The following is a 14225-nucleotide window of genomic DNA, read 5'->3' on the forward strand; positions in this document are numbered from 1 at the left end:
CCCTCTTGGCCAGTTCCCAGTGGCAGCCCCTGTGAGAAGGGAAACCAAGCTCACACCCCGTGTCGGGGGCCGGGGAGGGGGCAGACCAGAGAGTAGTCCCCTCCCCTGACACTGATGGGAACTGGGCAAGAGTATGAACGGAGGCCCACCCGCCGCAGACGCCACACCAGACCAGGGGACACACGTGGCGCTGGCTTCCAGCGTGGGCTGCCCCCCTTTACTTCCCACCCCACCTCTGTCCCCCACCGTGAACTCCCAGCCTGCATCTCCCTGCTTGGTCACTCCCCTCTCAAGGGTCCCCCTAGGGCCTGGGTGTGTGGACCTGGGACACAGTCCATCCTCTGGAACGGACCCAGGGGCGAGAGATCAACGCAAGTCCTGAAATCAGGCTCAGGTTATCTGGGTGGTGGATTCCAGGGTCTTCAACATGTGGGGTGAAAGAGCAGCAGAGGATGGGGCTCGGGGGCCCTGAGCTCTGCTTCCAGCTGGCCACTGAGTCTCCAGGTGGCGTGTCCCCCCCCGTGCACGTGGCTGTCCTCATTGTTGAAAGGAGACCATCCGACCGTGGCTGTCCTGTGGCTCCAGTGCTGGCTCACGACCCCGCTCCACCCCAGCCCCCTCCATCCCTCACCCTCCCTTACTTCCCTTTCTTGTCTGGTTTGTCAACCTTGGGAACAAAATATCTAACCTGAGTGTGTATTCAGGCTGGCAGCAACCTGATGCCTTGGGTAGAAAGAGAAATACATCATCAGTTTGTAAATGTGTGAAACCCCAGGAGCCTTCTGGGTAGTAAGTTTCCTCTCAATTTTATTGGATTCCCTAGAAAAATATTTGTGAAAGATAGAAAGAAGACAGATGCACCAATCTCACTGTATCCCAACTTAAAGAAAGGGAAAAAACAAATGAAAGACTTTTTAGTGTGTCCTCCCACCTGGATCCGCAGCAGTTCAGGCTACTGGCTTGTGAAGGATGCATGCAGGCCGCTAGATAGCCTGGGTGGGTGAGATGAAGATCAAAGCTCTTCCCCCAAACCCGGACTCGCATGGGCACCTCTCGGTGAGTCTGCCAGTGGGACAGGTTGCCAGCAGTCACCTTCCCTGCCTGATACCACCCTTCCTCCCCGGCTTTCTCAGCACACCCTTGGGAATGGCCCCATCACGACTGCCTCTGCAGCGTCTGTCCTGGGAGGCAAAGCAAAGGCAGTTTTCCACAGGAGGATCTCCAGGGCCGTCTCTCCTCCTGCTGGCATCCTCCAGCATCACAGCCAACAGGCGGAGAGTAACTGAGCCCTTGCTCCATGGTCAGCGCCATTCTGGACACGTATATGTATTACCCTCCGAGATCGGGGCTGCTGTTATCTTCATTTCACAGCTGAGGGGACTGAGGCGCAGAGTTAAGTAACTCACCCAAGTTTATGGGGTTAAAAAAACGAGCGAGCCAGGGTCTTAGCCCCGGCAGTCACTCCAGAGTCCAACAGCCTGGCCCAACACCATATGTACTGGGTGTATTCTTGCAACTTGGGAGGAAAGGACACGATGGACTAGAAACAAAGGTCCCCAAAGTGAGTCTAGTCCCAGTTGAAGGAGAGGCGCGTCTCAGAGCCACCCCTGGTCAGAGGGCCCCCACCAGGGCACGGCTGAGCTCTGTCCTGCGGGTGATGAAGGCCCCCCGCACAGCCAGTCAGTGCGTCTGGGGGATCCCGCGGCCACACAGGTGCATCAAGAGGTCGGCTGAACTAAAGGTTCGCTTGAACCCACTCGTTCAATCCCAGCATCTTGTCTGAAGCAGGCTTCAGGGTGTGTTCGATGGACGAGGGCAATGCCCAGTGTGGCCTACAAGGTTTGAGGCCAGCCCGTGGCCCTGGACGCGCTTGGCTCAGATCCCGTCTCACCAGGGAGGTCCCGCATTCACAGTCAACCCCAGGGTCTGCCCCTGGCATTGCCCAGAGCAGCCACTGACCTCAGTCCGCCTTCCATCCAATCGTACCTACCTCCCAGGGTGGCTGTCAGGGTCACGTAGACAATGGAAGGTGAACAATCTAGAACAGAATCGTCCCTTGGCACCGAGTTATTTCGGCCGTCTAACCACAGCACAGCCAGAAGGGCTGCCTCCCATTCACTGTTTCTTCTCCGTTGTTTACTCTTCCGCACACGGGAGAATTTTTGAACAGGGGACTCACTACCAGCAGAAAATGATGTGAGTTTCTGCCTTAAGGAAAACACAGCCCCCTAACGTCTGTCCACATGGCAATGTTTCTCTGTCCTCGTCCAACCACTCCTCCTTCCCACGTGTTGGAAAAAGATGGTTCACGGAGACTCTCCTCCAGGGGCTGGGCAACGGGCTGAGTGCTCGACGTGCATCTGCTTGTTTCATCTTCATGATAACCCCCATTTCACAGATGGAGGAAGCGAGGCTTAGAGGAGTTGACCAAGGCTACCCAGGTCATGTGCTAGTAGCGCCAGAGCAGGGTTCAGACACGGGCCTGCCGCCTCCAGATACCAAGCTCTTAAGACTAGGCCAGGTAATGAGAATTTATTGCATAGCACAGGGAACTCTACTCAGTGCTCTGTGGTGACCTAAATGGGAAGGAAACCCAAAAAAGAGGGGATATGTGTATACAGGTGGCTGATTCACTTTGCTGTACAGCAGAAACTAACACAACATTGTAAAGCAACTGTATCCAACAAAAACTAAAAAAAAAAAAAAAAAAAAAAAAAAGGCTAGGCTAGGGTTTCTCAACCTCAGCACAGTTGGCATTAGTACCAGGTAATTCTTCGTTGCAGGGACTGTCCGTGCATTGTAGAATGTTTAGCAACATCCCTGACCACACCCACCAGGTGCCAGTGACAGCCCCGACCTAGTCATAACAGTCACAAAATGCCTCCAGACACCGCCAGCTGTTCCCTGGGTAGGTGGCTAGGGGCAAAAGCACCCCAGCTGAGAAGCAGTGCCCTTGCCTACTAGCGGTGGCTCTGGACCATTCTAAGATCAGCCCCTGGGCTTGGGCCCCCACTTAGCTTCATGCCTGCTCCCTTCAGAACTTTACTCCTTCAGGTGTCTCCTCTGAAGAAAATCTTTCCTCTCTGCTTCTCCAGCCAGTACAGGACAGTAAGCCCCAGGCTGGCTGCCGTGGCCAGGTGAGCATTTACTAGCGAGAAGTCTCCTCCCCCAGTGACGGGCCACTCCCGTCTCCCGCCCACACTGGCAGCTCCAGAGACTTCCTCTGAGCACAGAAGGTCTTCAGGCTGTCTGGCCTGGACCATCCCCTCCCCATCATCAGTTCCCTTCTTCCAGGGCAGCGGCAAAGAGGCTGGAGGGCCAGGAATGGACTGCCTCCTCCTCAGCCCCTTACCAGCCCTGTCCCAGAGGGGCGAGGCATCCCACACCGCCTCCAGGATGGCCTCTGGGTTAGCTTCCATGGATATGGCCGTGCCTGTGTGCATTGGGTTGAAAGCTGTGACTTTGCCAGTCCCCGAAATGGAGCCGTCAGTGCTCACCGATCAAGGCCAGGCCAGCCTGAGCAACCAGTGCTGCCTTCTTGAATTCATTTCTGACTCTGAGATTCATTTAATAAACCCATTCATCACCGACCATTCTGCAAAGCCTGACAGGCCGCAGAATAGGAATCGGAAAACCTCTCCTTGCTTCCTGCCCCACCTGCTCCCGTGTTCTGCTTCCCCCTCAACTCTCTTCTCTTGCATATGTGGCCACAGAGCTGCGTTCCTCTGGGGAATTGCAAGGCTGAATTATTTCGATGCCAGTAAAGCACCAGCTAATGGAAAGTCCACAGAGTATGAGGGCTTCAATACCTGTCTGTGCCTGTGCACGTTCTCCCCCGGGGCGTCTCGAGGTGGTTTCCTCAGAGCCCCCGGGGTACCATATACATTCCTTCCCGAAAGGCATTTGTGGATGGGGTGTCTCAGAGTTAAAAGGACCACCACTCCCCACCCTACCCCATGCCATCCTCAGCACTTCTGGTTTTTGAAGCCCCTAGGATATTCAAAAAGAAATGCCAAAATGGGCTACCAGAAATTGTGGTATATTTTAAGTTTTTATATTTAATCAGTTAATGCTTTTAACGTAAAAAACACAAAGCCAGTGTATTGTAGTGATCATAAGATAATTACAGGGTTTATTTTTAAAATGCTAATTCATGGTTCACTGCAAGCTGTGTGGTCGGGTAGTTGGACGGAGCGATGAGCCTCATCTTCTTTCCACGTCGGTGACTGTGTGTTTATCCTCATTTCCAGACAATGCAGAAGTCTAACACTGAGGCCAGTGGTACGGTGGGCCTGGGCAAATGGCCCCCTGGCAGCGCTGCCCTTGAACCTGGGCCCTGCTCTCCCCCCGCACCACAGGCCAAGGAATTCTCACGGCTCATGCCTAGGACCTGTGTCTACCTTCTACATTACACTCCCCAAATGCGTAGGACCCCAGAATCCACCACCCTAATGACCCGAGCCTGATTTCAGGACTTGCGTGGATCTCTCTCCCCTGGGTCCGTTCCACAGGATGGACTGTGTCCCAGGTCCACACACCCAGGCCCTAGGGGGACCCTTGAGAGGGGAGTGACCAAGCAGGGAGATGCAGGCTGGGAGTTCACAGTGGGGGACAGAGGTGGGGTGGGAAGTAAAGGGGGGCAGCCCACGCTGGAAGCCAGCGCCGCGTGTGTCCCCTGGTCTGGTGTGGCGTCCGCGGCGGGTGGGCCTCCGTTCATACTCTTGCCCAGTTCCCATCAGTGTCAGGGAGGGGCCTACTCTCTGGTCTGCCCCCTCCCCGGCCCCCGACACGGGATGTGAGCTTGGTTTCCCTTCTCACAGGGGCCGCCACTGGGAACTGGCCAAGAGGGGGAAGCCCCTGCCAGCTATCTCCTGTCGAGGAGGAGCTGATCTAGTGTTTTAATATTTACGACCTGGAGGAGGGGTCTCCTGAGATTAAATTGAATCAAAGGGCCCGGAACGAGCCGTGACCCCAGCGGCAGCAGTAGCTCGAGCAGAGCTGTTGAGGAGAGTGGGTGCAGGGGCCACTTACTGTACCTGACTTAGGATAACCTCTCTGAGCCTTACCTTCTTCATCTGTAAAAGGGGAATAATGACACCTACCTAATTGGAGTCTTGTGATTAAGTTAACATGTGTAAAGCTCCCAAAACGGTGCCTGGCACATAGTAGGTGCTCAAGAAATGTGAGCCACTATGAGCCATCTTGTCATGGTTCCGACGTTACCTCCACGCATACAGGCGTCTTCCCGTTGCAGCTTACCCTGGAGGAAGGCAAATAGTTTGCGTAGCATGGTGATGCTCACAAGGCCAGAAGAGTACATTTCCTAACGTTTTATTATTAAAAAAAAATAAATAACTGAATAAATACAGAAATCGAACTCAGTGGAAGAGTATGAAGAACCCGCATGTACCCATCCCCAGGCTTCAGGAATTCTCAACTCACAGCCAGTCTTTGTTCGTCTCTATTTCCATCTACTCCCCAGGGAGTACTTTCTGGTCTAGGTCTTCTCTCGACACCAAGTGGCCTGGTGCAGGGACAGAGGGTTCACTGGACGGTAAGGGTGTCGTGGAAGAGGAGGGGTACAGCCCTTAAAGGGGTCCCCTCTGCAGCTCCCCTCGGGGCATCCGATTCACAAGTCTTCTCTGCCCCATGATGAAGACAAAGGACAGATGTTATCCCTGTTTTACAACCTAGGAAAAACCTCTTGAAGGTTCACGTTTGACAACTATTATGCCAGCACTTCCACCCCTGATCGAAGAGCTGGGCGGTGGCCCGGGCTGCTTCAGCAGTTGGTTGCTCTCTGGTCTCTGGCACTTGAAGGAAACGTTCCTCCTTCCTCATAATGAACCTCACCGAATGCCCCTTTCCCTTCGCCGCCGTCAGAACTCTGCATGTCCATCCGATTTCTGAGCTGCTCCCCCTGCAGGAGCTCCGGGGCCAAGTGCTCTGTTCTCCTGGAGTGCTGGTGTGCATGCGCCCCCTTGGAATGATTTTATTTCTCACAACTTCCTTCTTTCCCTCCTGCTCCTCTGCCACCCCCTCCTCATTCCCTTTGCCCCTCCATCTGCCTCTTGTCACAACTCTCATGTTCTCAGGGCACCGATTTGGACTCCTTTTCAAAGAAGGGACATTCTAAAGACAGCTGGGGGGGACGGGGGGTGTGACCTGCCGGGTAGCAGCATGAAATATCAAGTGTGGGGAACAGACACCAATCCAAACGGAGAAACTGGGGACCATGCAGCTAGGCCGAGGTGTCGTTCAGTCTCCTGCCCAAAGCCCAGAATTGCTCCTTGTCTCTCAGAGGCAGCTGCATGCCCCAGGCCAGGCCCCTTCTTGGGAGTGGGGCGGGGACTTCACCGAGGGTGTGACCCAAGAATCTCTGGCTCTTGAGTAGCATTTTCCCAGGTGACCTGTTGACAGTCGATTCCCGCTAGGACCTCCCCCCCCCCACCCAGTGCTTCATACCAAGCTGTGCTAATTGTCACACGTAGGCACAGTAGTATCCCAGCAGGGGTGGCTTCCAGGCATCCTGAGGTGACCCTTTCTGGCCTCTTCCCCTCCAGATCTGGGCCTTCACATACACCCAGCAGATCCTGCAGGAGGAACTGTGCCTGTCAGTCGTCACCTTGTTCCCTGGCGCCCCGGTGGCTCTTGTCCTTTGCAAGAATGGAGATGACAGACAGGTAAGTGCTCAGCGCGTCTGTCCTGGGATGTGGCCGCCAGTGTAGGTCTAAGTCTCGTGTACAGGAAAAGAGAGAAGCTTCAGAGGAGGAAGGTTGATAAGGAAGAGGTCCTTCTGGTTAGGAGGGGGAGGGAGGGGCCTCTGATACCATCCGTGGTGCCCGCGGCAGCGATCAGCTGCCATGTGAAAGCCTACTGACCGCGCTGGACCTCAGCTTGCGTGCGTGTCTTGTACTGCCCTGTCTTGCTCCGACGCCCACCCAGGACCCCAGAGCAGGAGCACACTGGGACAGAGCCTGCAGGGCCACAAGGATGAACAAGACTCGAACCTCTGCCTTCGGGGACCTTGGGCCCTGGCAGGACGTCCAGCAAAGTTCATAGCACTCTGGATGCACCTTGTGCCTAGTTTCTCTGGCGGCACGGTGTTGGCTCCACTCAGTTTCCTGCCAGCTGGGTCCTGGTGTTGGAGAGACCGAGATTCAAATACCCATTTTTATGGCTCACTGGCTGTGTGACCCTTGGCAGGTTACTGGACCTCTCTGAGCTTCCGTTTCCTCCTCTATGAAATGAGGTTGATGATGTCCATCACACAGGGTAGCTGTTTAGAGCAGTTCACTGAGATGGTCCATGATACCTGGTCAGTGGTACTTCCCCAGTACGTGTCCATCCCCTCCCTCCTTGTCCAGTGAGGTGAGGTCTGGGAAGCAGCAGCATGAGACCCCCTCTCTGCTTGGGCCCCTCGTGTGCTGAAGCACTTTGGAGGAGCAGAGGTTCGGCTTCAGGTGCTGCCCAGGAGCCCCTCCACCCCTCCTGCCTCGCCATCCCCCCCTCCTCATTCTCACCCACTTCATGACGGTGCAGATACCGAGCGTGGATCATTTCTTTAGCCGCTCCTGTGACTAACTCGCTTCTTATTTTCTGGCCTATTGCTTGGAAAGTTATTGCCTTCTAATGAGTTTTCCTAGCAAACATATTGATTTCGCGTTTACTTTTTTTAATCCGATAAAAAAAAAAAAAAAAGAAAACCAACAACAATACCTGGCAAGGCAATTAGTTGCAGTTTTCTTCCTCCATGAGACCATGAAGTCAAGTCTCTGGATGACCCTAGCCATGTGGTGTCAACATTTCTGATTACGCTGGAACTCCCAATACTATTGCTAGGACCCGGGACCTTAGCCGGAGAATTCTGGTTCATCCTCTCCCCTCTCCATCTTCCCAGCAATGGACCAAGACTGGTTCCCGCATCGAGCACGTGGCATCCCACCTCTGCCTAGACACGGACATGTTTGGCGATGGCACTGAGAACGGCAGGGAGATCGTTGTCAATCCGTGTGAGTCCTCACTCAGGAGCCAGCACTGGGACCTGGTGAGCTCTTGAAGATCCGTGTCGGAACCGGCAGGGGCCGTGGGGTGGCGCTTCCCCGGATGAGAATCGGACTGGAAACCAGGCTGCAGGAAGGCCCGAACTACTGCAGGAACCCTGAACGGGGAGGCGAAGGCAGAGCCCCCCAGGACAGGAGCGGCTGTCAGGGAGGATGCAGGAAGAGACTGCAAGCCAAGAGCAACTCAGAGACAGACAGATCCCCGCGTTCTCAAGGCCGTTAAGTTCCAGTCCTGGCTGGGTCTGCCCCTGCACGGTATCTGGAGGCAGAGATCTGATGGGAAGTGTTGATGTTGTTCCCTGTCTTAACGAAAGAGGCCAGAGAGAACAGCCTTCGTCGTCACTAGGCCAGGACTCGACTGAGAGATGAAGGGCGGAGGTGCTTTTCAAAACAATTAAAGGAACCGTGGAAGTTCTGTCTGTGTCTCTCCTCCTTTGTTTCCACTTAGGTTAGCTCAGAGCTAGGCTGAGTTCTCCTTCGAGTCGGGGTGGGCAGTTGGTGGGGCCTTGTTGTGGGTCGACAACGAGGACGGGGAGATGGGAAACCTGCCCTCTGATCCTGAGCTGCCGCTGGCAGGCAGTGCGACCTGGAGAAGACACATAATTCTCTGGCCCTTCGTCTCCTGTTACATCAAGTGGGGGAGGCGAAGGACAGCAGTGTTTCCTACCTGGGGATACACAGTCTGTCTCATCTGGGGAAACTGCATCTATTCAGCAGCCCTAGGGGCTACCTGTGGGGATCCCACTGCAGTAGGTCCAGGGCAGGGCCCAGGCTCCTCCCTGGTTGGAATCACTGCTCTAGGCGTCTCTGTGGGCCCTGATGGCTTTATAGTCTGTGGCCATCGGTGTGGGAGTTTCTTCCTCTAACAAATCCCCAGTGTGTTCTGGGAACTGGGTATGGTGGTTGCCCATTCTTAGTAACTAGGCTTTAAGAAAAGAACCAACCCATGTTGTTTAAAAGTTCCCGGAATACGCCTGTACATTCTCGGACGAGGTAAGTTCACCACGTGCTGATTAGTAATGGTTTTAGCTATCTATCGCCGAGAAACAAATGACCCCAAAACTTAGCAGCTCAAAGCAACACACATCTCTGATCGCAGTTTCTATGGGGCACAGCCTCCCTGGGTTCCCTGCTTCAGGGTGACTTAGAAGGTTGCAGTCAAGGTGTTGCAGTGGTTTTTGATAGGATCTGGCTCTTTGCTGTTGGCCAGAAGCTGCCCTCAGTTCCTTACCATGTCGGCCTCTAACCCAGCCACCAAGCCAAGCAAGCCAGGAAGGCAAGAGTACCAGCAAGACGGAAGCCACAGTCCTTTCCAACCTCGTCTCACAAGTTACCTCCCATCACTTTTGCCACATTCTATTTGAGAGACGTGAGCCGCTAGGCCCAGCCACACTCAAGGGGAGAGGATTACACAAGAGAGCTGGTACCAGGAGGTGGGGGTCATTTGGATCCACTTTGGAATCCATCTCGCATCTTATACCCGGAACAGGTGTCTGTCTCCCCTTCATCCAGAAAGCCTTCCGTGATGGCCGTTGTTCAAGCTCATCATTAAAAAAATCCATGACTGTGGACTACTGCAGACATGGAGAGTGAAGGGCTGGGCCTGCAGACCCAGTGTGTCCTCTGGTGGTTGCATTTGTGCATTTGTTTATGCAATCCTCCTACTGCCTTCTTTAGTTACCATTTGGCTCTTATGTGGGGCTGGCTCACTCCCCACTGTGGACAGGAGGGGAGGCCGTGTGATAAAGACATCTATAGAAGAAGATGTTCTGTTGGCTCCTCAAGCTACAGGTCCACGGGGTTTAAACCAGTTTTGCAGAGAAGAAAGAACAGGCAGTTTCACCAGCGCCCTCTCCCCTAAATCGGGGAAACATATTCCGCACTAAAATAACTAAAGGAGCTGGTATTGTCCCCATCTGTGTCCTTGTCTCCCTCTGTATCTGTGCCTGTCTGGGAGTTCCCCGGTGGCAGGAAAGCTGGCTCGTGACTGACTTTAGCCCCAGCACAGAATCAGGCACATCAAGCTCTCAGTGAATATTTTCCTACATGGGTGATTGGAAACACTATTCCTTGTCCAAGAGGAAGGGACATTACTCCTATTTTACTCCCCCTGTCAAGTCACAGAGTGTAGGTGGCCATAGATATCCGTTGAATACCCATGGCAACGGGGAAACAGGAATGGAGGCCTCTGCCCCAGAGGGACAAACATTTTTTTTTTTTTAAATCTCAGCTGCTTAGATGTGGCAGAAAAGCTAAGGCTCGGGGATCCCACTGACCTTCCTCTTACTAGTGAAAGAACTTGGGACAGTAACAAAGACTCTGTGAAGGACGTGGGGGGTAGTTTGCTAATGGAGACGCCAAAGGTTCACATTTGGGCTGCAGGGTGTGCATCTTAAGACCTCCTTAGTGGAAAGCAGAACTTAAAAACGGATGCCAGTAGGGATCACTATAACTGTGTATGGTTATCCAAATACCCTCTCTTCACCAAGTTGACGGTGATGGAGCCAAAGCAAGAGTAATTTGTGATTTAAAAGCAAGAATAGCAGCAGTTCCAAAGCTCCACCGATTATCAAGACAAAGCTGATGATACCTGGATGGGACAGCAACCTGCCCCAGTCTGAGATTCCTGTGTCCTGCAATTATGCAGCAGAGCAAGTGTGGCCAAGCTTTGCCGGGCAGTAAGGTCTTTTAGTGGGTGCTGAATTAGAGTCCTTGGTCAGCTCTGATCGTTGAGTTTGAATGCCAGATTTCAGGAACCTGGAACGGCTCACTTTGTAGGCCAGCAGTATTGTTGGTGAGAGTGAAAGTTTGTCAATGACATCAGCATATGAAAGCAGAAAAGGACCTACTCTCTTCATATCTTATGGGCTAGCAAGATAGAAACCCCAAACCCAGCTTTGGGAGTCACCACTCTGCAGCAGTCTCATCATACTGCCGGGCGACAAGGCGGCCAGGTGTGGCAGAAACGCCTCACCAGGGGTTGCCTCTGGCTAGTGCAAACAGACATGAGCAATATGGGCTCCTAAGTATCTAAATGGTGTGGTGTGCGAATTAAACGAAAGGGAATTTATACATACATTGTATACATTTGTGAACTGGAAAGAAGACAGACAGGGGCTTCAGGCACTCTCCAGTACCTGGATTAGAGTTGGAGGGATGATGGTGTTGAGTGGATGGGCAGAAATGGGAGTTTTTCAGTAGTTCTGGAGGCAGCATAGGTGGCCACGCTGGGTGCCATATTGAATCTGAGCCTCACTCTCTTGGCAGTTTCTTTTCTTATGGACTGTGTAATTTCTCTGTGTGTGAGCTCATCTTCAGCAGGAGTTATTTCCTCTGGGCTGTGGAAGCATGCCTCAGGGAAGGTTCAAGTTTGCCTCTGTTGGGTTCCATTGAGTTCAAACCAGTATGTACACTGATTTTTCCAATTGTAGTTTCCACACTGTGAAAGTTCAGTGAATTTGGACCCCACATCTGTGCTTGGCACAATCTTGGATTCTGATCCTTTGCAGATTATCTTTCCTCTACCCAAATTGTTGTCCTGCTCCCATGCCGGCTGGTAGGTGGGGTTTGTTTAGCCCTTCTGAGCACCCACTTAAGTGTAGGGTCCCATTTCTGGCCCCAGCCACTCATGAAGCTGTGGTCTTCATATCTGCCTCCACTGGGGTGTTGAAACCCCAGTCCTGATTCCAAAGATATCTGGCTTCCACTGCCTTTCAGCTCTCATTCACCAAGCTGGCTTTGAATTCCCACTCATTTTTGGAATCTGGAATTTCTCTTTTCTTCCTTTCAAATGCAGCTGTGATTTCAAATTGTTTTATTGTATTTTATCCAATATTTATAGGTGTTTGTGGCAGGGGGCTTTCCTGTGTCAGCTCAGACCAAAATTCCTTAGTGCTATAATTAGCTGTCACCACTGTCTTTCCCACTGGCTCTGGGACCATATCTTAGTGTAGACCCTCAATAAATTTCCGTGAGTGAGTGAGAGAATAAGCCCGTGATTCTTTAGTACTACTTCCTAATTACCTCCTGGCTATAGCTACCAGACATTAGAGTTTTAAAAAGATAGCAAAGGCAGAAATGGAGGACCGAGAAGACAAATTTATAACAATGAAATCTCGTTATAATACACAAAGATTTAGGGATCATGCATATTTTACTTCATAATGACAGAGATTAATCCTGGAAGCGTTAACTAGAAAGAACTATCAGTAATGGAAATCTTTAACACTACAATAGAGCCTGGCAAGAGAGAGTCTGTTCTCATAAACTCTGGGGGATGGAGATGGGAGGGTAAGTGGGGAGCCCTCACATCTCCTCTGCAAGTATCTCAGGCATATTCACCGGCAACTGGTAAACTGAGTCCTGGCCAGCCTTCAAGGACAGGCTCACCTTTTACCTGTGCTCCATCACAGTTTACCTGCAGTGCAGTTACGCCTCCTCCGTTCCCCCACCCCACACGTTGTGCTCCTGGAGAGACAGTGCCCTGACCTATCGGGTCCCTTGGCACGTGACAGCACCTGGGGCAGCATCTGGCACGCAGAGGAGCACGGCGAAGGGTTGCATGAGAGGTCTGGCAGCCGTGCGCACGCGGTGGCCTCTGGGACATCACCCACGGTAGGCGGGAGCCTCTTCTCCCCAGCATGCAGAGCCAACCTCTCGAGCTCCCTGGTGGTCTAAGGTCTCAGGCAGCCCAATTCGGATTAGCAAAATCCAAAGCTCCGAGCGCTTTTCCATTTGCCATGGAGCCGACTAATTTAATGAAGCCGTCACAGAGCAAACCTCAGGGCTTATTGGAAAAGGACTCGAGCACGACATTATTTCACAGCAGTAGATTGCATCATTTTCATTTCACAGCTTTCCAGTGGGAAATAATAAAGCAAAATTACAAACATAATGAAGAAAGAAAGGAGGGGAAAAAAAAAAAAAAACCTTGGGTGAGAGATGCATCCTCTGTGCCATGAAAGGGCCGGTTACCTTATTCATTGGCGCCAGTAGATATTACCTGGCTTCACTCGCAGGAAGGAGCGCAGCCCAGGACGCCTCCACCTGCTGCTGAAGCTAACAGGCTGCAGTAACGCACTGCCCAGCACAGCAAGGAGCCCTGAACACCCCTGCAAAAGGCTCACTGGATGGCCTCTGAGAAATTCCAGCTCCCAAGAGCTCAGCCCTCCCTGGGCTGGCCACAGCGCTGGGGCAAAGGGCTGCCATTGGTGATGGCCGGGCAAGGTCTTGGGGTGTTGGTGTGCACTGCACCTCCCTTCCCTCCAGAAGACACAGTGGCTTCACCAGTGGGCCTTCATTCATCCCCAGGTTGGAGGAAAGAATAGGTCCCTTCCTCCGTATGAGCTGAAAGCCAGGGGCTAAATAGGAGTCAACAGAGAGACAAAGCTCTTTCCAAAGCTGTTCTCATTTATAGCACTGAGGTGTAAGATCAGGGTGGGCAGCCAGCTCGGGTGGGCCTTTTGTTCCATTCTGCAGACCTGTCCAGAGCTTGAGGCGATGCCCCAGGCCTCTCCCCACAGCCAGGAGACTGAACTCCATTCCACCCAGGTCCAAGTTCCTGCCTTGCCTTGTACTGAAAATAACTTTCTCCTTGGTTAGCGGAGGAGTTTGGGGCCTTGAGGAACGAGGTCCCTCCTCTTTCCCCTAGTAGTCACCACCTCCTTCCCCTCCCCTTCTTTCCCCTCCCCCTCCTCATTCTTGACCCCTCACCTGTGCCATCATCTTCCTCCCTTTGCTCCTGCAGTGATGCGTCCGCCTCTGCTACCCCCTCCCCATTAACTGAACAGTGTCCCGGTTTCTCCCACCCTGACATAAAGAAAAAAGCCTTCCCTTGAACCTGGTCTCCCCTTTTTCTTTGGCCAACACGCTCCTCGAAAGCACAGTAGCTGGTCCCATGGACTTAGGTCCAGATCCTGGCTCTTCTAGTTCCTAGCTGTGTGACTAGGGGCAAATTACTTAACTTCTCTGAACTCAATTTTCTCCTCTCTAAATGGGGCTAATAATTGCACCTATCTCATACGTTTATTGTGAGACTAAATGAAATGACTCATGTGATGTTCTCAGCACAGTGCCAGGCACGTATTATGTCTAAAAATGTTGGTCGTTGTTATAGGTTTACTGTGAGAATGAAACATCAGTTTCCAGAGCAGAGGGCAGGAC

At 52.6% G+C, this 14225-nt stretch overlaps 1 protein-coding gene across 3 annotated transcripts in view; it reads left to right on the top strand.

Moving 5' to 3' along the window:
- GALNT14 (polypeptide N-acetylgalactosaminyltransferase 14) overlaps nucleotides 1-8478 on the top strand; it is a 216909-nt gene extending 208431 nt beyond the window's left edge. For all 3 annotated transcript variants that reach the window (XM_082426149.1, XM_082426150.1, XM_082426151.1), the window contains 2 exons: nucleotides 6564-6683; nucleotides 7901-8478. In XM_082426149.1, coding sequence (XP_082282275.1) covers nucleotides 6564-6683; nucleotides 7901-8059 — 279 coding nt within the window. In that variant the 3' untranslated portion in view covers nucleotides 8060-8478. The remainder of the gene's footprint in view (nucleotides 1-6563; nucleotides 6684-7900) is intronic.
- The last annotated feature ends 5747 nt before the right edge of the window (nucleotides 8479-14225 follow it).

This window comes from Balaenoptera physalus (assembly GCF_965194825.1).
Source record: "Balaenoptera physalus genome assembly, chromosome: 15".
Classification (NCBI taxonomy): domain Eukaryota; kingdom Metazoa; phylum Chordata; class Mammalia; order Artiodactyla; family Balaenopteridae; genus Balaenoptera; species Balaenoptera physalus.